General features: G+C 39.5%; 3 protein-coding genes across 4 annotated transcripts in view; 2 read left to right on the top strand and 1 right to left on the bottom strand.

The window, feature by feature from the left end:
- Positions 1–142: 142 nt before the first annotated feature.
- Positions 143–849, bottom strand: SMIM27 (small integral membrane protein 27). 2 transcript variants are annotated; one of them, XR_006785854.1, is made up of 2 exons: positions 736–843; positions 143–363 (listed from the first exon to the last, which is right to left on the bottom strand). XR_006785854.1 is itself a non-coding variant. In XM_045840250.1 (2 exons), the coding sequence occupies exons 1-2, from the start codon at positions 742–744 to the stop codon at positions 250–252; spliced, it is 159 nt and encodes a 52-aa protein (XP_045696206.1). In that variant the 5' UTR covers positions 745–849; the 3' UTR covers positions 143–249. The 2 variants fall into 2 exon arrangements, 1 of the variants encoding a protein (XP_045696206.1); XM_045840250.1 differs by having other exon boundaries at positions 700–849.
- TOPORS (TOP1 binding arginine/serine rich protein, E3 ubiquitin ligase) lies at positions 549–11,504 on the top strand. Its single transcript, XM_045840245.1, has 4 exons — positions 549–745; positions 1,643–1,719; positions 2,220–2,414; positions 7,957–11,504. Exons 2-4 carry the CDS (start codon positions 1,708–1,710, stop codon positions 10,810–10,812), a joined length of 3,063 nt encoding a protein of 1,020 aa, XP_045696201.1. The 5' UTR covers positions 549–745; positions 1,643–1,707; the 3' UTR covers positions 10,813–11,504.
- The window catches only part of DDX58 (DExD/H-box helicase 58), a 72,115-nt gene continuing 46,403 nt past the window's right edge, over positions 2,285–27,996 (top strand). Inside the window, exon 1 of the mRNA XM_045840248.1 lies at positions 2,285–2,414. The gene's annotated coding sequence lies outside the window, so the exon portion shown is untranslated. The remainder of the gene's footprint in view (positions 2,415–27,996) is intronic.

Below are 27,996 nucleotides of genomic sequence, written 5' to 3'. Positions count from 1 at the left end.
GGTTGCGGGGTTTTGATCTCCAGTCAGGGCACATAAATCAGCCAGTGGATGCATAAATAAGTGGAACAACAAGTCGATGTTTGTCTCTCCCCCTCTCTCTCTAAAAAATCAATTAAAAAATAAAGGATTATGCAAAAATAAATTTGGAGCCCTTGTATTATGTATTTTACTTTAAATTTAGACATGTGTCAGGTAAACATGGGGTAAAGAAGTATTTACATAGAATAAAATAAGAGGAATTACAAATTTTCATTCATTCCCGAAGATTTTGTCTGGGTATTTCTTCCTTAGCAGTCGTCTAGCCGCTACTGTTGATGCGTAGATGACATACCCCCAGGAGAGTAATACGATCGCTAGGAGCAACTTTAAAAAAAAAAATAAGGGGGGGGGGAATAAAAGAGAAAAAAAATTCACTAGTAAGAGTAGTGCCGCCTCTCTGCTCCCCACTCCCATTGGTTGCCATGTACGTTGCTAGGGTGACAAGCGAATAAATAGAATTCCGGAGGCGTACCCGCTTAAGCTTTCCTTACGTAAGAAACGGAAGAGCGTGTCCTCCCGGAAGAGGCGGAGTTAAGATGAGGGAGTAAAAGAAATTCAGGAATGGGTTTGAGAGTTTCTGGACACTGAAGAAACACCTGGGCTTTAGCTCGTGGGCCTAGGGAGTTGACCGCGTGGAGCCTCTCCTGGCTCGGGACCTACCACTGAGTAAATCCAATCCAGGGCGCGGCGACTCACTGGCTTCATGGTAAGGAGGCGACGGCGGTCCGCGGGAACGGGCAGGACCTGCAGGCCCTAGAGTAACCTCCGGGGCGGCGGCTGCCGGGTGGTGGCGGCCATCTTACATCTGGGCACGAGTGCCCGCCCACTTGCCGCCAGGAGCGTTTCCCATCGGTCAGCGGGGCTCTTCCGCCCGGAGCTGGGGGCGGGTTTGCGAGATTGCGGGCCTAGCCCGCCTTTCAGGGAGGGTATTAGACAAACGAGAAAATGTTTAAAAATGGCTTTTTTTCCCCTTTTGACGCTTAGAGAGATAGGCGTACCTCGTCAACCGGTTCTTTCAGTTTCAGTGCAGTGTTAATGCAAGGTAATGTACCATCATGTGCATTTAAAAGTTTATTTGAGAAACTAATGTGTTTTATATATAACATCAGTTTAACGCTGAATTAACGTTTCTTCTCGCCTCTGTTCCCATTTCATATTGATAGTCTTTTTTATATTCATCCTTGACGTAAGCAAAAATACTACCCACATTTATATAACGGTGACGACTAGTTGTGGGAAATCCTGTTAATTCAGCCTTTTTTTTTCCAAGAAACAAGGCTTTTATAACGCAAAGGCTTGTTCATGTAAATGATAACTTGTGAGAAGAAATAACGTGGCACCAATTCCCTGGCTTAATGTCTGCCAATCAACAAGCGTTTGTTGAGCGTTTATTATGTACTTAGAACGTTAGCACGAATCAAATATTAGCTTAAAGGACGGCGGTTTAGCACGCGGGCAGGTATACCAGGTTCAGCTCTAGAATGTTTGGAACGCTCACCTCTGAGGCCAGAGAGTAGAATGAGGCAGTGGGCCGCCTTAGGCTCAGGCGCTCTTTGTACAGCTCAGATACCATCTAAAAATAGGGTTTTAATCCTAATTTCAGGGAGTGGAGAAGGGAGAGAGCAGTCTTGAGAGAAACACGTTCTGTTTTGCGAAGATTCCAAGGCTATGTCCTTTAAGGTAATCTCTTTATCCCCGGACTGGAGTAAATCTCTTTACTAGTTGGGTTCTGGTTTTGGATTCTACTCGAATTTCGGTGTTATTTCCTAAGAGGTAGCTCAGTTCTTTTATTCACTAGAAATAATTTTAGTAACTTCTCAGACTTTGGTGAGGTCTAAATAAGATAAAACTGGTTATCGTGTTTTTTGGGTAATTTAGGAGTGAACATTAAGTTTCTGCCTTTGTAACGACCAGAGATTACTGGTCACAATAAAGACTCTGATAATAGCGATTTCTGCCTGGGAGGGTCAGGTCGCTCTCCTTCCTAAAACCGGAGGGGTGGTGGGGGAAGGGAGGGGGAAAGGCCGAGCGCTCTAAGCCCCGCCCTCAGTGCCGGTGTCCTTCTAACGCGCTTGCGTTATGCCGGCGGGTGTTTTGTTTTGACGCGCCGGGGCCGCGGGGTGGGTTTGTTCCTACCGCCGCCTCCAAGCTACCATGGTGATGAACACTTTACGTCTCAGGGGTCGCAACAGCCGCTGGGGTCTCCGCTGTCTCGCGAGGAGGGTGAAACGACCCCGCGTGCCCGGGATCCCGAGGGTCCGCGGAGAAGTCGCCGGGTACGCCTTCGCGGATCCTGCCGTCACCGCCCTAGCTTCCTAAACCGCCAGGACCTTGCCTCGAGCGTACCAGTCAGGCATGCGCCGACCTTCTCCGAGGTGAGTGAGAGCGGAAACAATGGGCGCGGGGGTCGAAAGGGCTGAGGGAGCTGGAGCTGCCATCTGAAGCGAGGCCCAGAGGTGAAGGAGCAGGTCGTCTGGGTCTGGGCAGGGCTGGCAGACAGAATCTGCGGCGCACCTGTGGATTTGTGCCGGTGGGTGGGAGAGGGCTACGTTCCCAAGAAGCGCTCCCGGTGGTGCACAAACTGGGAAGACCTTGGCCTGGGTGGGGGTTTGAGGGGGAACCCAACACAAAACGTTCCACTTTGAATCGTGTCATGTCCACTGTCAGAAATGTGACCTTGGATGGGTTCTCCAACTTCTCTGAGCCTGTCTGTAAAAAGAGAAGAACAGTATTTTAGTTCATTGTGGTTGTGTAATGCACGTGGTGCTTGTCTTAAATCCTGGCCCGGAGCAGTTCTCTGCCAAAGGAAGCTACTATCACCGTGATTGTTTGGGTTGTCGGCACAATGTTATATACTGTGGGCTAGGGGTGAATTATTCTTCATCCAATTGGTGTAGTTTCCCTCATGGGCTGCAGATCCCTACACTGGAAAGGGCAGTACTGAGATGAGGCAAATGGTGATTTAAGGGGAAAAGTGAATAGAATTCTTGGTAGGTACTTTTCAAGATTAAGATAAAATAAGAAAGAGCTATTCAGGATTTTAGTTAATAGTGGTGAGGGTTGGGGGGGTTGTTTGTTTTTAGTCAATGATATGCAAAGCTATACAGTCAGTGTAAACAAACATGCTTGTCTGGAGTTCGTGGCTCTAGAGGGCAATAGTTCTCAAGCTGTTGTTTTTTTAAAATATTTTATTTGTTAATTTTTAGAGAGAGGGAAAGGGATGGGGAGGGAGAGAAACATCGATGTGTGGTTGCCTCTCGAAGGTTCTCTACTGGGGACCTGGCCTGCAACTCAGGCATGTGTGCTGACAGGGATTCTAATCAGTGACCCTTTGTTTCACAAGCTGGCACTCAATCCACTGAGCCACACCAGCCAGGGCCCAAACAATTCTTTTTATTGCTGGAATTGGAATTTTATAGGATCTGATCAAGAGATCCTATAACTTCCACATGATCTATAGTTTATGTTAAATATATGTAATTCAAATTGCAATTCAGAGGTACAGCGATTTAAGGTCATGAGATAGAACACAACTTATTTTAAAATTTAAATACTTGGAATGTATCTCCAGTTTATTCACTTGCAATCCTTTTTAGCTGCTTTGCATGGGTATATTAAGCACAATAATTATGTTAGGTAGGAAGATAAGTTGTTACAGACTGTCATCTCTCTGGGCTTTTATTACAAGTTATGGTTGATGAAAACAACCAGAAGTAACTTTATTTTCACATAACATAGGGAAATGGTATTCAGTTCTTAATGTTCATTAACCACTATTCTAAGTGTTTTTGTGGAATATATCCCTTTTCAGGTGGGTACTATTACTTAGGGTTTTAACAAATAACTTTTTTTAGATCACACAGCTATTAAGTGTTTTTATTCTCGGCCCTGGCTCTGCATTAAAATTGCTCCTGCATTAACATCACTCCTACAAGTGTAATCAGCTGGTGATTTGATTTTATATTCTGTGGTAATTTAAGAAATGCCATAGAAGATGGCTTTTATAGGAAATCTGGTCTACAAAACTCTTAGTTCTTTATACTGTACTGTATCTTTGTTTATATCACTGTGCAGTTTTTTAAATGTCCAGGCTTTGGTCTAATTTAGATTCTAGTCTCCTGCTCTGGCTGGTGTAGCTCAGTGAATTGAGTGCTGGCTTGCAAACCTAAAGGTCACTGGTTTAATTCCCAATCAGGGCACAAGCCTGAGTTGCAGACCAGCTCCCCAATATGTTTCTCTCCCTCTCTTTCTCCTTCCCTTCCCCTCTCTCTGAAAATAAATAAATAACATCTTAAAAAAATATTCCAGTCTCCTGATTCTTCACTAACCCTGAGCTCATTTTCCCCAGATACTTATGCTTGGTAATTATTTGAAATACCCCTCAAATGTGGCGTGATGGGTTCTTATTCTTGTTAAAGCCAAACGGCTTGGGTTAATCAGTTTATCCTAAAAGTAGTAAACTTTATTTAGAATTTTGGAGGCAGTTAAGAAAATGGAATCAGAAGAACTGATTTTCTTCTTGTGGAAGAATGGATTTGAAATTCTAATTCCTAAAGAGCTAGGGTAGAGCTTCTAGAGCCCAAAGCACTAAATTTACCCTCAAGCCCACCTTTGTTACCTAAACCAGAACCTCTCACAGAAACTTAAATCAGCTTCTAGTCATCCCTATTTTGTGCCACAAAGAGCTTTGTTGCAAGATAACTTACATTTCATCCATATAGTTCATCTGTTAAATATATGTAATTCAATAGTTTTTAGTATACTTAAAGAGTGCCACTATAATTAAATTGAACATTTTCATCATCCCAAAAAGAAACTTTATAATCCCTCTCACAACTCCCAGCAACCACCAATCTATAGGAGTAGGCAAAACTAGGTTTACAGTTGTGAGTACACAAAACAGTTTATTCTTGAATTATTTATTTATTATTGTATTATTTTCCATGTGCACAACTGTAGACCTTCTTTTGCCCAACCCTGTACTTTTCATCTGTAGGTTTGCCTCTTCTGGACATTTCATGTAAATGGCATCATACAACATGTGGTCTTTTGTGACTGATTTTTTTTTTCCATTTAATGTAATGAAAGGTTCATCCATTTGTAGCATGTATAACTTCATTCCTTTTTATTGCCAGATATTTCATTGTATGGATATAACACATTTTATTTATCCTCCCCAGTTGATGGACATTTGAGTTATTTCTGCTTTTGAGCTTCTATGATAAATGCTGCTAGGAATATTGAGTTACAAGTTTTTGTGTGGACATATGTTTTTATTTCTATTGAATAGATAGGTGTGCTATTGCTGGGTCATAATGGTAATTCTACTTCATTTGTATCTCAGAAATATTTTAGTTTTAGTACTATTGAGTGACAATTTTGAAGAAGTAAATCCCTTACTTGATTTACATTTATTACTCTTGTTTGATGTTTTGGATGAATGCCATTCTTTGTAGCTAAAGATATTCCTGTGTAGAAATACAAAACAGAATTCTTAATTAATTTGTTCTTTACCTGATATGAATGATATTAGTGGACATTGTTTGGACTTGTGCAGTCAAAGTGGTTAACAGGCTTATAAAACTAAGGAAGACTAAGATAACATTTTTTAAAAATCATACTTAGTTGAGCTTTTGTTTTATTTGAACTTCAAACTTACTGCCCAATAATTTTCTTTAGTAAATTCTTTCTATGTTATAATTTATTTTTTTGTTGTTCTTAAAAAATTATTTATTTTTAGAGAGAGAGGAAGGGAAGGAGAAAGAGAGAGAAACATCAGTGCGTGGTTGCCTCTCAAATGTGCTTCCTGTTGGGGACTTGGCCAGCAACCCTGGCATGTGCTCAGACTGGGAATCGAACCAGTGATCCTTTGCTTCGCAGGCAAAGTTTACTGATGTGAACTGGAAATGGTTTAGTAAACACTAAAATTCTGTATTCCAAAGATATAAGTTATGATAAAATGTATTAACTTGATATTCACCACTTTAAAAGTCTTATAATCCCTTTATTATATTGAGGGGCAAACTTAAATCAATAGTTAATGTCAGTTTTTCCAGTTTATATTATAGAGTTAGTTTTAGGTGACACCTGGTCTTTAATCCAGATCTTCTGATAACCTTTCCAGGTCTGTCTCTACACTACTCCTACCCCAAACACATTCTTATCCTAAAGGTCCCCCTCCCCAAGTATGAGAATAAAAAATGTCAGAAGTAGGTGGAAATGCTGAGAAATTTACACAATATCAAGGTTTCAGAGTTTAAATATATTAGCAGAAAAGCAGTTGTGTCCTGTATTTATAATTCTGTTCTCTTTAAAGACTGGTGATTTTTGCATTTCCACTGTAAAAAATAGAAGACTAGAAATATTCGGACCCCTTGAAAAAACTTGTGCAGCGTTGAGTCTGTATTAAGTTATGGCCCTGAGAAAATTAAGGTGCCCTAATGAGCAAGTTTAATTTGAAATCTATGGTAAAATACTTACTTCACAATCTCAGATTTTTGTTGTGTTTTTGTTGTTGTTGTTGTTGTTATTGTTAGAGCTTGGTATGGCCAATGAGTCCATTGTTTAGAAAACTACATTTCTGTTGTTTGAGTGACTTAATAGCAATTGACAAGTGATGGGACTTCCTGTGATAGAGGATGTAGAGAAAGATGAATTACAGGCCCAGGAAAAAATAAAAGGACAAACTAATTAATATATATAAAATGATGACTGTAAAATGCAGCTAAAGAGGAATTTTATAAGATAAGAAGGCTAAAATGTAAAGCATACCAGACTTCAGCTCTGGCAAATTCATATTGTAAGTTATTGAGCAATATAAGCTGATAAACTTAATAGAAAACGAAACTAATCTTTACGATTCTGGTTCTTCTTGTGGGAAAAGATAATAAGGGAAAGGGACCAAAAGTGTAATGAAGATACTTGATGACTGACTTTGGATTAAATAAAAAGGCTAAGAAAGGCTTCTTAAGGGGGGTGAAAGGAATCTGTGATGAATTGACTGTAATAGTGTATTACTACACGGTTGTTACCAACCGTGTAGTAATAATCATAACAGCAACTAACATTTAATGAGCATTTGCTGTGAGCCATGCACTGCACTTGAGTGCTTTTATATTTAGTATTTCATTTTACATTTCACTAAAAATCCTTTTTGTGTGTAAAAGAATCTTTTACTAAAAACCACAGAAATGGTTTAAACAGGTAAACTTTCAGGTGAATTATCTCGTGAATGCTTTTTTTAATTCAAGTATAGTTGAAATACAATATTATATTAGTTTTAAGTGTACGTTATAGTAATTTGATATTTACATACCTACTATGTAATCACCATGGTAAGTCTAGTAACCACCTGTCACCATACAAGGTTATTACTAAAGTTATTTTAAAGGTGCATATATACTCTTAACCACAAATAAAACAAACCAGTAGTCTATACTGTTTGGGGCACACATATTTGAAAGATATAAAACCATACATAGCAGTAACACCAACTGAAGACTATGACGTTTCAGGGTTTTTTAAAGGCCTGGAATAACCATGAAAAAATGTGTTACATCTGAGTATGGATACTTGGAATATCTTCTTTTGTACTTTAAAGAATAGAGTATCACATAACATTTGAGAGTTACTATGTAACTTTTTAAAGGGATTTTTACATCTTCAATAAACCCTGTGAAATGGTGACCTACAGATGAAATTAAAGGATAGAGATAGTAATTTGTGCATAGTCACACTCATTGGTCTTTCAAGCTTGTACTTATGTACTCTTACTAGGTGACACTGCCTCTTTCTATTACAAAGATCATGAACTACTGAACTATTTTCACCAAAGTATGTTTCATAGTCATAAACCTATTTCAGGTTTAGTCATTTCTCTTTTACCAGGTTACTGATGTAAATTTTTCCCTTTTACAGGTAATGGCATCAGCAGCTAAGGAATTTAAAATGGACAACTTTTCACCTAAAGCTGGCACTAGCAAATTGCAACAGACAGTACCAGCTGATGCATCTCCTGATTCTAAGTGTCCTATTTGCTTGGATAGATTTGATAACGTGTCTTACTTAGATCGCTGTTTACATAAGTTCTGTTTTCGCTGTGTACAGGAGTGGTCTAAAAACAAAGCTGAGTGTCCACTATGTAAACAGCCCTTTGATTCTATTTTGCATTCTGTGAGGGCAGAAAATGACTTCGAAGAGTACTTCCTAAGACCTTCCTATAATGAAGGGGCCGTCAGGGGTTCTTTTGCCACCCCTGATGTTCAACGATTCCGCTATCGTACAACTATGACAAGAGAGCGAAGTGCTTTTCATTCACCCAGTAGTACCATGAATAGAAGAACAACAACTCCACCAGATAGTGGTGTACTATTTGAAGGGTTAAGCATTTCAACAAGACCCAGAGATGGTGACATTTCTCAGTTAATGAGACAGATTCCAAGGAGGCCAACTACTACAGATGAAAGATCTTTGCGGAAAATTCAGGAACAGGATATTATTAATTTTAGGCGAACTCTTTATCGAGCTGGTGCCCGTGTTAGAAATATTGAAGATGGTGGTCGCTACCGAGATATTTCAGCTGAATTCTTTCGTAGAAATCCAGCTTGTCTTCACAGATTAGTCCCCTGGTTAAAACGCGAACTTACAGTTCTTTTTGGAGCTCATGGATCTTTAGTGAATATAGTGCAGCACATCATCATGAGTAATGTTACTCGGTATGACTTGGAGAGTCAGGCCTTTGTGTCTGATTTAAGGCCCTTTTTACTGAATCGGACTGAACATTTTATACATGAATTTATCAGTTTTGCTCGATCTCCTTTTAACATGGCAGCTTTTGATCAACATGCTAATTATGATTGCCCTGCTCCTTCTTATGAAGAAGGTAGCCATTCTGATTCTTCAGTCATCACAATATCTCCAGATGAAGCTGATACCCAAGAGCTGGATATGAACGTAGCCACTGTTAGTCGGGCACCATGGGATGATGAAACTCCAGGGCCATCTTACTCAAGCTCAGAGCAGGTACATGCTGTCATGTCTTCCCTGTTAAATACTTCTGATAGCTCAGATGAAGACCTTGTATCAGGAAGAGCCACGTCTCAGATACAAGCAGTACAAACCAATGAGGACCTAAATAATGACAGTGATTCTTCTTCAGATAATTGTGTCATTGTTGGGTTTGTTAAGCCGTTAGCTGAGAGGACCCCAGAACTTGTTGAGCTGTCATCAGATTCTGAGGAGTTAGGCTCTTATGAGAAAATAGAGCCTGTGAAGACACAAGAACAAGAGCAGTCTTACAGTTCTGGTGATAGTGATGGTAGTAGATGTTCATCTCCACACTCTGTCCTTGGAAAGGATGAGGAAATAAATAAAGGTCATTGTGATTCTGGTACAAGAATCAAGTCAAGGAAGGAAGAGAAACGATCTACGTTATTGCCCTCTCCCAGAGACCTGAGCTCAGCTGTCAGAGGGGACCGAGTATATTCCCCATATAACCGTAGACACAGAAGGAGGGGAAGATCAAGAAGTTCGGATTCACGTTCCCAGAGTAGAAGTGGGCATGATCAGAAGAATCGTAGAAAGCATCATGGTAAGAAAAGAATGAAAAGAAAACGATCCAGAAGCAGGGAAAGTAGTAGATTTAGGAATAGAAGAGACAAAAAAAGATCAAGAGATAGCAGTTGGTCGAGAAGAAGCCAAACTCTTTCTCTAAGTAGCGAAAGCACAAGCAGATCAAGATCTCGTAGCAGTGATCATGGTAAAAGAAGATCACGGAGCAGAACTAGAGATCATTATTATTTAAAAAATAATTATGGAAGCAGATATAAGTGGGAGTATACTTACTATAGTAGAAACAAGGATAGGGATGGCTATGAATCATCTTACAGGAGAAAGACTCTGTCTAGAGCTCATTATTCCAGACAATCTTCAAGTCCAGAATTTAGAATTCAGTCCTTTTCTGAAAGAACAAATGCTAGGAAAAAAAATAATCACAGTGAAAGGAAATACTATTACTATGAAAGGCACAGATCAAGGAGCCTGTCTAGTAACAGGTCAAAGACTGCATCTACAGGACCTGACCGGGTGAGAAATGAAAAGCCTGGAGGGAAACGAAAATATAAAACCCGACATTTGGAGGGTACTAATGAAGTGGCTCAACCATCTCGTGAATTTACTTCAAAAGTAAAGGAAGGTCATTGCCAAAAATCTTCATCAAAATTGGATGGAAATTACAAAAATGAGAGTGATAGTGTTTCAGATAGCCGGTCAACAGACAGAGAGACAAGACACAAGAGAAGAAAAAGAAGGACCCGGAGCCTAAGTGTAGAGATAGTTTATGAAGGGAAAGCTACCGATACAACTAGACATCATAAAAAGAAAAAGAAGAAGCATAAGAAGAAGCATAAGAAACACCATGGAGATAATGTTTCACGTTCCCCAGTTGTAATTACCATTGACAGTGACAGTGATAAGGATTCTGAGGTAAAGGAGAGTACAGAATGTGACAATAGTGGTCCTCAAGATCCTGTACAAAGTGAGTTTTTGGCTCCTTTGCAAACATTTGAAACTGAAGATATAGTTACAATAGAAGATGAAGTTGGTGTTCTGGACAAAGAATGTGATACTACTTCATTTAACTTAAATAATGCCAACAGACCTGTAGATAATACTCCACTTCAGCCAGCTTCAATTGAACAAACTCTTGATGTAAGAGAAGAAAGCACCTTTGCTGCTGATTTGGAGAACCAGCCCAGTAATGTGTCTTCAAACTGAGCCATCAAGGCAACTGGCATCTCCACGGACATCATTAATGTCAGTGTTTCTTGGTAGAGACCATGATACATTTAAAAACTGCCAAAGCATCTCACCAAGAATTCTGATGATATAAAATGAAGAAGAAAAAGGAACAATGTCACCTACTGCAGTCTGTTTAGATGACTTTTGGTGAAAACTTTTCCCCCTTAAAAATACTTTAAGTGATTTTTTTGTGTGTGTGTTAAAAATCTGTAAAAATTATTTGTTCAAGAAGTATGTTGCATCCTCAGAAATACGCACTTTTAAGTGAAGAAAATGTTATTGCTAACAGTTTATTTAAAACTTGGGATCCTTTTTAATAAAAATATATAATTTTAGAAGTTATTTCATAAAGCCATATGGTATTGACATATTTTTAAAGTAGTTAAATTGAGTATTTTTGAATTTTTTTTGAGAGTTATTCTGGAAATGTGTTATAAACTAGGAGAATCTGTTTAAATAGTCTTTATTTTTCTTCTTAAAAATTTGTATGACGGAAGCATTACTTCAGGTTAAATTGAGGTGTTTTAATCTTTACAGTTTATCTTGACTTCTGCCAAAAGAAAAGTTTTAATATTTCCTTTATATACTTGTTTATCTGATCTATCAGTAAAAAAATGTATATTCAGCAAAAGAAAAATAAAACAGTAACACTTTAAGACAAGAATGCAGAAATTTTCCAGTGCAGTATTAATATATTTTTAAGTTACTGTTTCAGTGAAAATAAGGATATGCTTATGAGACTGAATTTCAGGTTAGCTGCATTTTAGTTGTAATGATTTAGTTCTTTAATCTGATCATGAAGAGTATATTATTTGCTTTTTATCTTCAGAAGAATGCAGTCTCACCAAGCTTAGCTTGCACTGTAGCACTTAGCTTACAAATGAAGAAACCTTTGCCAGACCTCTACACTGGTAGTTCTTTTAAACATAGTGGCTATGTTTATAATTATCCTGTTTTAGCGATAATAAAAATTGCTCTTCATCTATAGCCTGATATAGACAGCAGGACTTGGATTAAATCTAAATTTAGCTTTCCATTTGCTTTAATACGATATTCATTTATTGTTAACAGAAATTGAAATGCCTGCTGTTGGGTTTTGTACTCAGGGATTTAGTGATGGGGCAAAACAGATATTCCTTGTCCTCCTGTGGTGGGGGCTGTATAAAACATAAGTTGTCTGGAGAGAAAGTATAATTTACTATAAAAGCATACAATGGGGGTCTAATCTCAATGGAAGTGATGTTTGAATTGAAATCCAGAAAACAAGTAGGTACAGAGGTGCTCTTAGCAAAAGTAAAGATGTGCAAAGATCCAAAGGCAGAAGGGAAAGCCTACCTACAGCGGTGTCCAACCTGCAGCACTGGAGCCGCGTGTAGCCCAACACAAAATTATAGATTAAAACCATTTTTTGCTCACCAGTTTTTGATAGTGTTGGTGTACTTAATGTGTAGCCCAGAGATGCCAAAGGTGGGACACCCCTGCATGGTTCCAAGAGCTGAAAGAAGGCAGGGTTAGCCAAAGGACAAAGACTGTGGGGCCAAGCTTTTGTAGGCCCTGTTGTAGAGTTAGTGTTTATCCTAAGGGCTGTAGGAAACTGGTTTAAAATGACAAGGATCTAAAATTGATACTAACTTTTTAATGTTTATAAATTGACAAATTGTAGGAAGACTAGTTGGTTAAGGAATATACTTTGAAATTATGAAATGACTGTAGTTTTCTTAAGGATTACAAACAAGAATGCTGTTCTCGTTCCCCATATTCTGATTTTACACGATGTTTTCAGTTAAACACTTAATGAAAACCCATTTCACATCATCCTCTTTTAAAAGATGTTAAAAAATTTTTTCTCATTTCCCTACTTAAAATCCTTTAGTAATTTCCTTTTATTAGAATATTTATTACAAGTAAACAGTCCAATATAACATGGTTTACAAATTTGCCTGATTAGTTCCTGGTCCATCTTTAGCTTTTCTCTTACCTCCTTTGTGCTCTGGCCACACTACTAGCCTGCTTCGGATCTATGGAGGTGCTGCTCCCTACTAATTCTGAGCCTTCACATGTGGCATATTTCTTCTGCTGGAAACTGAATTCCATCCTGGCTAAACTGAGTTTCTTTTAAACTGGGTTTCTCCCCACTATTCCCTTCATTATTTGCTGTCTTAACCCTGGATTCCTTCAGAGCATATATCACAAATTATAATTGATTACTAAATGTCTTACCAGCCTGAAAGTTCTTTGGCAACTTTGGCAACTATATGTATGTGTTCTGCTATATACCTTTATTTCTATCACATATGGAAGAGCTTAAAGGACCTACCAAATGGATGAATAGATGCTAGAGGTTTTTAAAAATTAGCTAAGACCTGCTTTTTTGCCTCCAGGGAGCTCCACTGTAAGCTTATAGCTTAATACTGTATCCTTTTAACTTGTTCATCTGAATTGAGTGACCGTAAGACATTTTATTTTATCTCAGAGTCAATGATTTTGTGATTTTCCTTGTATACAGGAAATGCAACCAAGCATTTGCACGTGCTCATTCATTGTCCTCAGATTCACAACAGAACTTGGTTACACTTTTACTTCCTAGTCTAAGTCAAGTTTGACCTCAGCCCTTGGGGGAGCTAATCTAAGGGCTTCCCTGTAGTAATGATGGACAGTGTATAGAGGGGCAAGGATTTATGCAAGATAAGCTGATGGCCCATACTTACTGGGAATTATTCTATTATTGGGAGTAATTGCAGTCCCCTGCTAGTGTGGGGCTGTGGATACTCTGAGCCAGCCAGTAGTACAATCCTGGACTTGGTAAATTTTTCAGAAGGTGCTTTGGACTGCCATAAATTACATAGAACTTGGTTTAGGTTGTTGCCAGCCCCACTGTCCCCAACCATGGGGGGACGGGGAGAGGGGTTCGTCCTCAGTGGATTTCATCAAGATTCAGAGCGTGGATCCATTTGTAACATCAGCTCATTAGACCCATGTACAATTGACATGTTAGCTGACTTACTCAATTACTATGGTAATGTAGATGTCACTGAAATCAAAATTTGGATAGACATGCCCAGTGATTGGTACCTTTAGGAAAACCTACATGGGAAGCTAAAATTGTAATCATTGTGTATGTAATCTAAATGGTTCAGGAAAAAATGCATAGATGGAGAGAATGAAGGATAAAGCAAATAGTGGCAAAATGATAAAAATGGTTAAGGGTAAAAATGGAAGAATTCTTTGTACTATTGTAATTTTTTTATAAGCTTGATATTACAAGTGCCTTTAGTCCTGCAAATTTGCCAGTATGTGAGAGAGTTCTCAGTCATGTATGCTCAACAAAAGGGGGCAAAATCACAAAGGCAAACATGCAGTGACTAGTAAAGCCACTTTCTCTGTGAGAAAGAGTCAAAGTTACTACATAAAGTATTCTGGTCCCTTTTTAAGGTTGGGCCTGTGGAGATCAGGATCTTTGAGATACACAGTTAAGTTCCTACTCTTGAGATACTACTCTTGGTTCCATTCTCAGAATCAAGCTTGTAAGGTTACAGAATCAAATGAGAGTTTGTTTTTTAAAACTTGAGGATGAGGAGACATGGGCTTTTTGGGAAAAGGCCTCTGGAAAAGGTGAAGTTGAAAATAAAGGAGAGTGATAACTATGCAGCAAAGTTCCTTCTATGGGAGAGGTGATCCGTAGCCCCAGGTAAGCGAATTAATAGTGGATAGAATCAGAGGCAAGTCTCATAATAAAGGGCAGAAGGAGGTAATATGCACGGAGACATTTGGGCGTAGACGGACTAAGATGAAGTAGTTGATGCTCTAAAGCCTCTTTCCATTAACTAGGAGGCAGTGCCATCTTATGAGAAAGATGAAGCACGAGTAGGATTGGGTTTGAGGAGAGGAGTGGAGGGGAAAATGCCCTTTGAAAGGGATATGGAGAGTGAGCTAAGAATTGCTGATGAGTATTGAGCCCTCGCCTCAGATGTGTAATACTTAAGTTTATGGGACTTCAAGATCTGTGGTTTTGTTCTAGTAATATTGGCACTCTGGGGTGGAAGCAGAAACTAATGTTGAACATACAGTATGCATTCAGCATTGATAACAGTGAATGAGTACATAGGTGGATTTATCTATGGCTGAAGTTCTGCTGAATGTGAGTAGTAAAACAAAGGGGCAAGGGAGTTGAGGGAAATACTGGTGGGTTGTTGAGTTGATATGTTCTGGTGTCTGCTGTGTAGGGGAGGAAGTGAAGTCATCAGGTGACCATTAAACTTGAGAACAGTGAGATATCAAGGGATTAGTTTTCCAACGAGGTTCAAGTGGGGAAAGTGAAGGATGGGAGTAAACAGATTGAAAAATATTTTAGCATCTAATTCTAGGCATAATTGGAAGTAACTAAAATGGGTGAAGGTGATTGCAATTGAGGACAGTGATTTATGAGGCTGTATGTAAATCTGTCCTCTATGGAAGACACGGCGATGGCAGGAGATGAAAGATGGAGAAAAAATGGTAGTTGTGTCATGGGTATTATATCTTGTCCTTTATACTGAGTCCGTCACAGTAGCTGGCATGTGCACAGAAAAAAACAACCAAAACTTGCTAAATATTTTCTCATCCTGAGCTTTTAGTCAATACCTGAATTAGGTATTGGGAAACAGTGAGTAGGATATGGCCATTTTACAATGTCATGAAAATTAGTAATTCTTTACTACTTTACCTGCAAAAGTATTGGGAGATGGTAAATACCACTGGATCTGCCTGAAAATAGCAAGAGGCAAGGAAAATGGAATTTAAGTTAGGGAAAAGTCTGAGGCTAAATTTATCCCAGTATAAGCTGCAACTGCAATGGGTGCCAGAATGTTGTACACTATATTGTTATGCAAATGGAGTATCTTTTTGCATAAGATACTCCTGGATGGGCTGGCTTCTAGTTGTTTGTATGATGATCTGCACTTTAAATTGGTAATTAGGTTTTTCCGAGGCAAGATATCTCTGCTTTACTGTCTAAAATTCATTTGTTCACCAAACAAATGAATTTTATACATCTGAGTATACATCGTCCAAGATTCTGTAAATAACAGAAGTATAAGGATGAATAGCATGGAACCAGCAGGAATTTCAAGAGGGTGGAAATGAAGCAATTATATTTGTTCTTCAGAACAAATTGGACTGGGCATAGCCTGAGTAATAGACTGTTTAAGAAACTGCTGAGACCAGGAAGCAGAAGGCTCTGTAGAAGAAAGTGACAGTAAGGATCTAGAGGAGAGGCTGGATTCAGTAGATTCCTGAGGTAGACCAGATGAGATGGGGACACCATTGAGATAAGAAGGGACTGTGAGGGAGAAGGAAAAGCCAGGTGGGTCCGGATGCCCATGTGAGAGCTGCATGGTGATAGTACTCAGAGTAGGAAATAACAGGAATAGGGACGGGTGGAGAGGAAAATGAGCACAGTTTGAGACTGAGCAGCCTAAAGCTGCACTGTGCAATGTGGTGGACAATGTGGTGCAAAGGCCTTTGCACTGTCCAAAGGCCTACAGCAGTGATTTTCAACCTTTTTCATCTCATGGCACACACAAACCAATTATTAAAATTATGTGGCACACCAAGAAATACACTTTTTTGCCAATCTGACAAAAAAAATTGGTGTGATTTTGATTCATTCACGCCAGACAGTTATTGTCTTGGCTGTTGTGATTTTTAAATTTGACAATCTAAAGGGGAAAGGGTGAGTGGCCCTGACTAGTAGGTATTGCATATTTTAAAAATTCTGCCCAGCATGGCTCAGTTCGTTGGAGCCTTGTCCCGTAAATCAAAAAGGTCATGGGTTTGATTCCTGGTCAGGTTCATTCCCCAGTCAGGGCACATAGAGACAACCTATCAATGCTTCTCTTGCATCAGTGTTTCCTTCTCCCTCCCCTCCCCTCTCTAAAATGAATGGGTATCCCCTCAGGTAAGGATTTAAAAAAAAACTTTCAATATTCTCTTGTCCTGACTTGTGTGGCTTAGTTGGTTGGGCATCATCCTGCAAAGCAAAAAGTGGCTAGTTCAATTTCTGGTCAGGGCACATGCCTAGGTTGTGGGTTTAGTCCCTGGTCAGGGCATGCCCGAAGGGCAGCCAATTGATGTTCCTCTCTTCGATGTTTCTCTCCCTCTCTCCTTCCCTTCTAAAGAAACCCAAAAACCCCACTAAAGATTCTGTGGCACACCAATGTGCCATATAGCACACCGGTTGAAAATTGTTGGCCTAGGAAAAAGCAACAAGAAAAAAGGAAATTGATGAGCTAACAGAAGAGGGCTTCATCCTCTGGTTGGTAAGATGACTTTGTGGAAGGTTGATTGCAAAAATTACCACAATCCCTCACTTTTCCCAATATTGACACCTCTTACAATTGAACTTTCCAGCTCCTCCTCCCATTAACAGTAGAGTGTCTTCCCTCCCCTTGAGTCTGCCTGACCTTATGACTTTGTTAGATGCAATAGAATAAGGAAATGAGCCCAGGCTTCAAGGACTTTGCACACTTCTGCCCCCTCTCTCTCTCGGACCTCTGTACCACCATGTAAAGAAGTTCAGGCTAACATGCTGGAACAGGAGTGACCACAGCGAAAGCCCGGTACTTCTAGCTGAGGCCATCCTAGATCAGCAGACCTACGTGGTGACTGAAGACATACGAGAAAGCCAGTCAGGACCAATGGGGCAGGCAGTACCTCTAATAATGTACTTAGAGGTATTGTTTTTGGTAAACACACAGGGTTTGTGTTTGCCTGAACTTGGTGCCAACCAGAAGTGCCCAGCCAATACAAAGTATGTGGTAGAGAGAAGTGGCAGGTTTGAGGAGGAAAAGGTGTGAAATAGCCATTGTACTAACGAGTAAAAATACTAAAAAGCTTGTCTGCTAAGGTGTGATGTATGAGTTGAGGCCAGTGGTTGTGTTTTTAAAAATATTTATTTTTAGAGAGGGGAAGGAAAGGAGAAAGAGAGGGAGAAACAATGTGGTTGTCTCTCATGTGCCACCCCATCAGGACCTGTGACCTGACTGGGAATCAAACCAGAGACTCTTTGGTTCACAGGCTGGTGCTCAATCCACTGAGCCACACCAGCCAGGGCTGAGGATTGTGTTTTTATGGTGACACTGATCTGCAGTTACTGATTTCCTTTACGAACACTTAACATGTAGGCACAACTGAAAAGCTGGGTTCATCCAGGTTGAGGTCTTGCTAGGTAATGGGTTAGCAAACTCTTGCTTGCAGGGAAAATTTAACACATGGCTTGTTTTTATACAGGCTGTAAACTAAAAATTGTTTTAACATTTTGAAGTGTTGTAGAAAAAGAGACAGTACAACAGAGACTATACATGACCCATAAAGCCTAAAATACTTATTTTTCAGGCCCTTTACAGGACAAGGTTACCAATCTCTCAGCTAGGTGAACAAAGAGGAGAAAGAAGGGCAAGAGTTAGAAGGTATTGCAAGGCAGTATTTTCTTTTCTTTTTATTTATTTAAGATTTTATTTATTTTCAGAGAGAGAAGAGAGGAAGAAAGAGAGGGAAACATCAACATGAGAGAGAAACATTAGTTGGCTGCCTCTTGCACACTCCCAACCAGGGACCTGGCCCGCAATCCAGGCATGTGCTCTGACTGGGAATCAAACAGGTGACCTTTTGGTTCACAGGCCAGTGCTCAGTCCACTGAGCCACACCAGCCAGGGCAACAATGGAGTTATTTAAACATAATCCATAAAATCATAGCTGCACATGAAGGGAAGTATAGAGGAGGGTGGTTGACAGAAGTAGGATCAAAAGATCGTAGTTCCTAGTCCTGAATTGTCTAGAAATCCTTGGAAGCAGCCTAACCTCCTCCACCTAGAGCAGCATTTCCTGACATAATGACCACATGAAGGTAAGAGAGGGATGCTCCCAAGAACTTGAGATTAACCTCTTGAACATCTGCTTATGTCTAGTAGGCACTGCACTTGGTAGAGGAGATACAAAATTGGAGGCAAAGTAAGTATATGGGACTAGAGCAGTGATTTTCTGCCAGCGTGCCATGGCACATCAGTGTGCTACATGAATTATTAAAACATGCAACACCTGACTGCTTAGGGGCACTAACTTCTTTTCCCTTAGATTGTCAAATTAAAAAAAAAAAATGACAGCCAACACAACAAAAGTGGTCTGGTGTGAATTACCTACTTTTTGTGTGTGTGTCAGATTAACAAAAATTGTACTTTTTTGATTCTCAAACTTTCACATGCGTCAGAACCTTCTGGAAGTTTTGTTAAAACAGATTGCTGAGACACACCCCCACAGTGTCTGATTCAGAACGGCTGGGATACCAAGAATGTGCTCGTTAAGCAAGTTTCAGCCTGGTTCTGGTGTTGCTGGCCTGCAAACTGCAGTTTGAGAACCACTGTTCTAGACTAATGCCTGCCTGTGTGTTCTGGATTTCACTTACCTTCAATAATAGTTTTGATTTTTAAGTTACTGTTTTTTCTTTCTCTTGTTTTTTTAGTGATTTTGCTACTCAGAGGTTTGTGGTCCAGCAACATCAGCACCACCTTAACAAGCAGGAGCTTGTTAAGAATGCAGAGTTTCAGATTTACTGGATCAGAATCTGCGTTTAACAAGACCTGTGGGTGATCCGTGTGCACACTGATGTTTTCAAAGTACTGCCTGTGGATCATTCTTATCAGCAAGCTAGCACTTGTGTTCTCAATTTCCTCCTCCAAGCCTGTCCCCCTTCCAATGTTAATAGTTGGCACCACCATTCAGGTAGCTGCTCAGTTAAACAAGTTGTAGTTCTCCTTGATTCCTCTGTCTTACATCCTACATCCAATTCATCAGCAAATTGTGTGGGATTTTAGGATTACATATCCTGTTACTTCACTACTTCACTGCTTTGATCCTAACCCAAGATGCCATGCTCTCTTACTTGAACTAGTGTTGCAGCTTCTTACCTTGTCCCTCCATTTTCACCCTAGCCCTCTACAGTTTGTTGTCTTCCGGTCATTCCCTGTGATCCTTTTAAAACATGATTTCATGGTTCCCATCGTATTTCAGAACAAAGCCAAAGTCCTTATCTTGGTCTGTCTGGCCTTAAGTGAACTGCCTTAGCCACCTGTCTGCTCTTTGTCTCTCTCTCCTCCACCCTCATCCCCCAGCCACTCTTCTCTAGCAACCCTGCTTGCTTCCTGTTCTATTACAGGCTGAGTTCACTCATATCTTTAGGCTTTGGAACTTTCTGTTCTTTTGAATAGAATGCTCTTCACCCAATGGCATGTTCTTTACGTCTTCCCTCATAATTCATTTGATGTAAACTGCCCCCATCATTCTTTATTCCTTTATCTTGTTTTATTTCTCTTCATTCCACTTATTACTGTCTAACATTATTTCTTCATCTCCCACACTAGAATGTAATGAGCTCTAAACCTGTCTTCTCCATTTTATGCTCACAGTTGCTCAGACCAGATACCTGGAATACAGCCTTTTGTTTTCTCTTTCTGCTACTGTACACTCAATCCTCTCTCTCAAATGTATCTCAAGCAATTCATTTCTTATACTCTTCACTGCTACTGTCCTTATCTATATCCTCATCATTTCTTTCTTGAGTCGCCTACCACCTGATTTGCTCATTGTGCATAGGAAGCAAAGATATCTTTTAAAAATGTGATTACATTGTTACTTGTTGGGGGACTCCGCCCACAGGCCCCCACACCCCTCAGGAGACGTATTCTCATCCGGCCACCATGGATGAGACTACGTCTACCAAGACAGGATCTGCTTGGGGAGGAAAGGTGGCTGATTTATCAAAGGAGAAGGGCCAAGAGCCTTTTCCTCAGTGGGCTTTTATTGGGTTCGTTTTACACGGGAATACAGGTAAAGCTGATTAATCATTATCATGCAGTAAGGATCAAACAATAGATAACATACCAAGAACCCTGAGGGCCTATTTTGAGTCAGGGTCAGATAGCTAAAGAGCCATAAAACTTTGAAGAACAAACTCACTTCTTGCTTGGACCCTTATCATTTAATTGAGAGCATTCTAAACAAAGCAGATTTCACAGGATTTTACATATTCTTTCTTAGGTCTGATCACCCTAGGGAACCCGCCCTTTCCAGCACAGGGCAACACCCACCACCAGCATTGTTGCAGGTTTAAGGCATTATTTCAGGCTTGTCAGGCAGGGGAAGTAAGGCAGCCAAGAGATTAGGAGACTTCTTGCAGACAGAATGAGCACTCAGGCTATGTCAAAGTTGAGGGGTGAGGGTCCATCACCCTCTTTTGCTATAGCCCCCAAGTCCCTCCCTGGGGGGTCTCCATTGATCATGCCTGTCTTAGGTCATTCCCCCCTTGGGAAATCTTACCCATCATTGGCTAACCCATCAAGCACTGGGGGCCAGGCAGGGTGAAGTAAAAGGAGCAGAAGCAGTGCTCCTGCCAGGGAGATAAGCTTTGTTTCCTTAGTGGCTTCTGGTCTGAAAGTTGCTCACTCAGCCTTAGTCATGGTGGGGTTACAGCTTCTAAAACCAGGCAGGGTGGTTCCCAACAGTTACTCCTTGCTTAAAACTGCAGTATGTTCCCACTGCACTTTATTAATGGCCTTACCAGGTCCTGTTTACCTGTTCAGCAGCACTACATGCCATTCACCCCTTGTTCATGAAGTTCCATCTACTTTTTAACTTTTTTTTTTTTTACCCATTTGTGCTTTCTGTCCCTCTGCATGGAACCCCTTCTCCCTGCTTTTCTGGAATAGTTGATTCTTTCTCCTTCTTAAGGATTCAGCTGAAATGTGACCTATTCAGAAAGATATTCCCTTAACACCATATTAAAGTAGTTTTTTCCAACCTTCATAATTTTCTGCTTCATAACTCTTTCTTTGTATCACTTCACATTTGGCAGTGACTTAATTGTGTTTTTACATTTTTGTTGTCTTATTCCTCAACATCAGACTCTAAGCTTACGAAGGATACTCTTCCACTTATCTCCATATACCTAGTGGTTTTTCATAATGCCTGAAATATAACAGATCCCTGTAAATGTGTGGGGAAAGTATGCCCAGGTGAGGAGAAGATCTAAGACAGTTCTTTCTTCTCACTATTCTGTGACACTCCCCTTCTTCCTGGGTCTTGGTAAAGTTTTACCTATAAGTCTGCCAAATGATTCCATTTCTGGGACTTCAGTTCTTTCAGTTTCATTCTACACTATAATTGCTGATGCATGATAAATGCATTGTTATTTCTTCTGAATAAATAACAAGGCTTTGCTATTTCCCACTATTAGCATGAAAGGAGGCATACCTTTACCTTTTTAAAGGAATTTTGGATCTGATTGATTTTTCTTGGTTAAAAATCCAAAACTAAGTAGTGGTAGGATAGCAGTTCTAAAAATGGACAAAACAAAAAGAAATATTTGAAGGCCCTGGAGAAAAATAAAAAGGCAGAAACTGGAAGGAATTAGATCACTGAAAGACAGGAACTGTGTGCATGAGAATTGCAGAACTGTGTGCATGAGAATTGCATTTATTTGTCTTCTGAGGGTCCTCCCCAGTCCACATGGAGGTTAGGACACAAGTGGAAAGCCATAGTCATTGAATTAGCAGTTGAACCCTGGGGCTGCCAGAGTGACTATTTTGGGTGAAATTTCAGAAAGAAAGGGAACAGGGAAAGCCTGAAAATTTGTATATGACCTGCACTCAAATCTTAGCTGACTTTGAAGTGCAGACATGGAGGGGAGACTCCAAGGAGCACAGGTAAGTAATAGTTGGGAGGCTGAAAGAGGTCAGCAGACATCTAGCTGCCACCACAGAGAAGACAGAATTTGGAGTCTGAGTCCCACCCACTTAGAAGGGCAGGGGAAACATATTGCTTTTCATTGAAAACCCTATAGGACCACACCTTAGCTGAAAAGTCTGACTGAGGACTGAGTGATTCATCTTGGATTAAGGACACAGACCAACCACAAAGCCCCTATAAATTCAAAATGAGGAGCTGGTAAATTAACATACTTGAACAAAAAGCAACACTCCCCAGAGTAAAATAATAGAATCCAAACATTCTATAGCACATTTCTAATGTCCAGTATAAAATTAAAAATTACTAGACATGTGAATGTGCCCATAGTCGAGAGAAAAAGACATAGTGCCCTGGCTGGCGTAGCTCTGGATTGAGTGCAAGCAACAGACCAAAGGGTTGCTGGTTCGATTCCCAGTCAGGGCACATGCCTGTGTTGTGGGACAGGTTTTCAGTGGGGGCCATGTGAGAGGTAACCACACACTGATGTTTCCCTCTTTTTCTCCTTCCCTTCCCCTCCCTCTAAAAATAAATAAAATCTTTAAAAAATAAAGACAAAAGTCTTGTCAACTTAAAAAAATAAAAACATATTGTGAGATAATCCACATGGTGGATTAGTACAGATACTATTAGAAATATGTACATGAACTTAAAAGATACTCATAATGAATGGACAGATAGAGGTTCTCAGCAGAGAAGTGGCAAATAGAAAAAAGGAACCAATGGAAAGCTTAGAATTTTTAAAAGCTATTTGAAGCGAAAAGGTCACTGGAAGCTTTAACAATACATTGGAGAAACCATGGCGTTGCAGGGTGGAGGGAGATAAAGGGGAGAAAAAAAATAGGACAACCGTAATAACATGATCAATACAATTTACTTAAAAATATATACTGGAGAAGACAGAAGGGAAATGCCATTAGATAGAAACCAGTATTTATAGGTGGGAATGAGTAGCACCAGAAATGGCAAAATAGAAAAGACTATAATTTTCTTATTTTACTTAAAAAACAACTGACTTTTTGCAGTAAAGCTTACAGCATTATGTGGTTTGTTACATGGGAAAATAAAAATTATGGGGTAGATGGAATTACGTGGTTGCAAGGATCTTATATTTTACCTGATGTGATATAATATTAATTCCAAGTACACTGATACAAGTTAAAGATGAGAGAGGCACACAGCTAAAGAAATACAGTCATGCCCTGCACGATAATGTCTTGGCCAACATATATGGACTGCATATATGACAGTGGTCTCATAAAGTTATAATGGAGCTGAAAAACTCACATCACCCAGGGATGTCATAGCTGTTGTAACATTATAGTGCAGTGCATTATCACATGTCTGTGGTGACGCTGGTGTGAACCAACCTGCACTGCCAGTCATATAAAAGTATAACATGTACTATCATGTTCAGTACACAGTACTCGATAATGAGAATAAATGGCCGTTACTGGTTTATGTATTTACTTCACTATATTTAAATATTGCTATTTTAGAGTATACTCTATACTTACAAAAATAGTTTCCTGCAAAACAGTATATGCCATGTAACACAAGCAGCAGCCTCGTACAGTTCATGGTCACTGTGTCTATTGCACTATTTTCTTTTGTGCTCGATTCACCCTCGTGTTGTTTTGTACAGTAACGTGCTGTACAGGCTTGTAGCCTAGGAACAGTAGGCTATATCACGTAGCCTGGGTGTGTAGTGGGCTATGCCATCGAGGATTGTGTAAGTGCACTCTGATGTTCACGAAATGATGAAATTGCCAAGTGAGGCATTTCTTAGAACTTATCTCCATTTTTAAGCAGCATATGACTGTGCCAGGAGTTATAGTAAGAGGAGATAAAAGTAGTCCTGGCTGGTGTGGCTCAGTGTGTTGAGTGCCGGCTTGCAGACCAAAAAGTTGCTGGTTTGGTTCCCCACTGAGGTGCATGCCTGGGTTGCAGGCAGGTCCCGGTTAGGGGAATTTGAGGAGCAACCAATTGATGTTTCTCTCTCACATGGATGCTTCTCTCCCTCCCTCCATCTCTTCCCATCTCTCTAAAAGTAAATAAAATGTTTTAAAAAATGAAAGATAAAAGTGTATTTTATTAACCCAAGTTGGAACAGAGGAACAGAGGAACAAAACTGGATGCAACAAACAAAATTGCAGTTTTAAGCTGATGTCAATAATTAAATGTAATAGATCTATTGCATGAATTAAAAGGCAGAGATTGTCAGACTGGATTAAAAAAAAAAAAAAGACCCAACCATAAGCTTAATACTAGAGTTGTGCTTTTAATATTAATGGAGAAGTTAAAAGCAATAAGATGGAAGAAGATATACCATGCAAACAGTAAGCATAAGAAAGCTGTTATAGGTCCCTGATTGGTGTGGCTTGGTGGATTGAGCACTGGCCTGTGAACCTAGGGGTTCATTGGTTCTATTTCTAGCTAGGGCATATGCCTGGGTTGTGGGCCTGGTCCCTGGCTGGGTGCGTGCAAGAGGCAACCAATCTATGTTTCTCTTGCACATCGATGTCTCTCCCTCTTTCTCCCTTCCCCTCTCTCTAAACATAAATAAAATCTAAAAAAAAAAAAACCTGTTATAGGTATAGTAATATCATAGACAAAAACAGCTGTTTTATAATGATAAAAGTTATAATTTATCAGGAAAACTTAACTGCCGGGGTCCAGCCTCGGCGGGGTCTTAGGGTCCCTGAAGGATGCATGGCTAAGGCAAAGTGACTGAAGTGAGACACCCCATGGGGTGCCGGGGACAGCCAGGCTTTTTGGGCCTGACTGACTCACCGAGAAAAATCAATCTTTATTTTTATAGGGGAGGTTATACAACATTCAACGTGTAGTGTGATTATTGAAACAAACGGTGACCATAGAAATAATTTCTAAAAACACAGAAGGTTTTATAGATCAGTCATGTTAAACAAAGAAATGACCAAAAAGTATAGGAGGTCCCACAGATCAACCATGTTAAACAAAGGTTATTTTGACCAAGAAGGTCATTAATCAGATAGCCAACGAAGCCATATGGGCACAAACTTTCTGGTGCCAATTAGTAACTAGGTATCTATTAAGATTCTAGGAGTTGGTCTAAATTAAAAGGGTGCAAGGGGTGATTTATAAGTATATAGAAATCAACTATTATCCATTGAGATTAAATTTATCTCGGGTTAGGTAACTGGTTTTTTGCCTAGGTTTTTTGATTATACATCTTGGGGGGGGGGCATACTTTGTGTTCGTTTCCATGTATTGAGATTATTTTCAACTAGAACTCCTTGCTTCTATACACTCCTCTCCAGGGTATGGGAGGGGTAGTGGCTCTAATAAATCTTAAGCTTTCGAGTGGTGACTCCCTAAGAAATATTCCTAGCAACAGCTTCCTTCAGCTTTCTGGCAGTTGGTCTGTCCATAGTTTAATTTTGTCCTTAACTTCCCAGGTGGGGGAAGCAGGCAACATTAGTGTTACTAGGGGTCTCTATTCTGTTTTCAGCAAGTCATTTCGTGCAGAATCAGAGGCATTGTACAGATTTTTTGTTGTAACGCGCAGGTATCCCAAAATCCCACCACCTATTGCTAGCAGGGACAGGCATGCAGGAGGAGATAGACAGGAGATCCGGCCACAGTCGCCTCTGCTGTGCAGATGCTTCTCATCCTACCTAACTGTGTCAAAGGTCAACTGTTGGTCTGCTCCTGACACTTAACAACCCTAAATGTGTATGCATCTAATAACAGAGTTACAAAATTATGGTGCAAAACCTGATAGAACAAAAGGGACAAATGGACAAATAAATGTTCATAGTTGGAGATTTTAACACCCCCTCTCAGTACTTGATGGGACAAGTAAGGGAACATTAGTAAGGATGTAGGAGACTTGAACCACACTAGAACTCAGCCTGACTAATTGACACTTACAGAACATTACGCAAGAACTGCAACATATACATTCTTCTTAAGTGTATCTGGAACATACATCAATACAGTTTATTCATATGCTGGGCATAAACATGTTTCACTAAATTTCAAAAGATCAAAATCTGACAACATATTGAGTGTCTCACAGATTAAAATCAGAAGTCAATAACCCTGAAATGTTTAGAAAATTCCCAATATTTGGAAAATAAGCTGCATATTTCTAAATAACTCAGAGGTTAAAGAAGAAATCACAGGGGTATTAGAAACTATGTCACATGGAATGACATTGAAAACAGTATGTCAAGATTGGTGGGGTGTTAGAATGCAGCTGAGAAATTTATAGCTGCAGATGCTTATACTGGAAAAGAAAGGTATATGAAATTGATAAGCTAAACTTATACCTTAACCAATTAGTAAAAAAATAAAAAAGAGCAAATTAAACCCAAAGTAGAAGGAATATAATGATCAGAATGGAAATCAATGAAATAGAAAGTAGAATAACAATTTAAAATATATCAAAGCCAAAGTTGGTCTTTTGAAAAGGTAAATAAAATTGTTAAATTCTTGGCAAGACTAATTTTTTAAAAAGGTAAAGGATAATAAGGAATATCAAAAACAACTTTGTGCCATAAATTTAATAATTTAGAGCAATGGTCAAATTCCTTAGAAAGCCCAATTTACTAAAACTGACATGAGATAAAATAAAAAATCATAAAAGCCTTACATATAGTAAAGAAGTTGAATCATTATAATCTTCAAACAATGAAAACTCCAAGCCCAGTGGTTTCATTGATGAATTCTGTTAATGATTTAAGGAAGCATTGATACCAATCTTACACAAACCCTTGTTTTATGAGGCCAGCATAACCCTTACATTATAAGAAAAGAAATTACAGACCAGTATCTTTTATGAACATAGATATACAAATATTAATAAATTGAATCCAAAAATATATAAAAAATGATGCTATATCATGACCAGATGGGATTTATTCCAGGAATTCTAGATTGGTCTAATATTAAAAAAAACAATCAGTGAGCTTGGCTGGTATGCTTACCTGTAAATCAAAGGGTCACCTGTTTGATTCCCAGCCAGGGCATGTGCCTGGGTTGTGGGCCAGGTCCCCAGAAAGGGGAGTTCCAGAAGCAACCACACATTGATGTTTCCCTCTCTTCCTCTAAAAAAATAGAAAAAAAAATTTAAATCAATCAGTGAAATTCATTTTTTAACAATATATGATCACCTCAACTGATTAAAAAAACATTTGAAAAATTCAACACCCATTCATGATAACAACTGAGCAAACCAGGAATAAAAGAGAATGCCAGTCTGATAAAGAACATCTAAAAAAACCTACAGGCAACATTGTAATTAAAGCAAAACAGATGTTTCTCCCTTGAGATTAGTAATAAGGTAAGAGTGTCAACTCTCACCACTTTCATTCAACTTTTTATAGGAGGTCATAGGTGGTG

This window comes from Phyllostomus hastatus, unplaced genomic scaffold (assembly GCF_019186645.2).
Source record: "Phyllostomus hastatus isolate PE091 unplaced genomic scaffold, TTU_PhHast_1.1 phas_contig_34, whole genome shotgun sequence".
NCBI lineage: Eukaryota > Metazoa > Chordata > Mammalia > Chiroptera > Phyllostomidae > Phyllostomus > Phyllostomus hastatus.
The sequence above is the reverse complement of the archived record's forward strand: the minus strand, read 5'-3'. Positions and strand labels throughout refer to the sequence as shown.

Excerpts from the sequence above, each read along its gene's own strand:
- SMIM27 (XM_045840250.1), bottom strand. The coding sequence starts at position 744 with ATGAAGCCAGTGAGTCGCCGCGCCCTGGATTGGATTTACTCAGTG. Across the intron at positions 364-699 it reads TGGATTGGATTTACTCAGTG|TTGCTCCTAGCGATCGTATT; the intron begins GTAGGTCCCGAG and ends TTTTTTTTAAAG.
- TOPORS (XM_045840245.1), top strand. Across the intron at positions 2,415-7,956 it reads ATGCGCCGACCTTCTCCGAG|GTAATGGCATCAGCAGCTAA; the intron begins GTGAGTGAGAGC and ends TCCCTTTTACAG.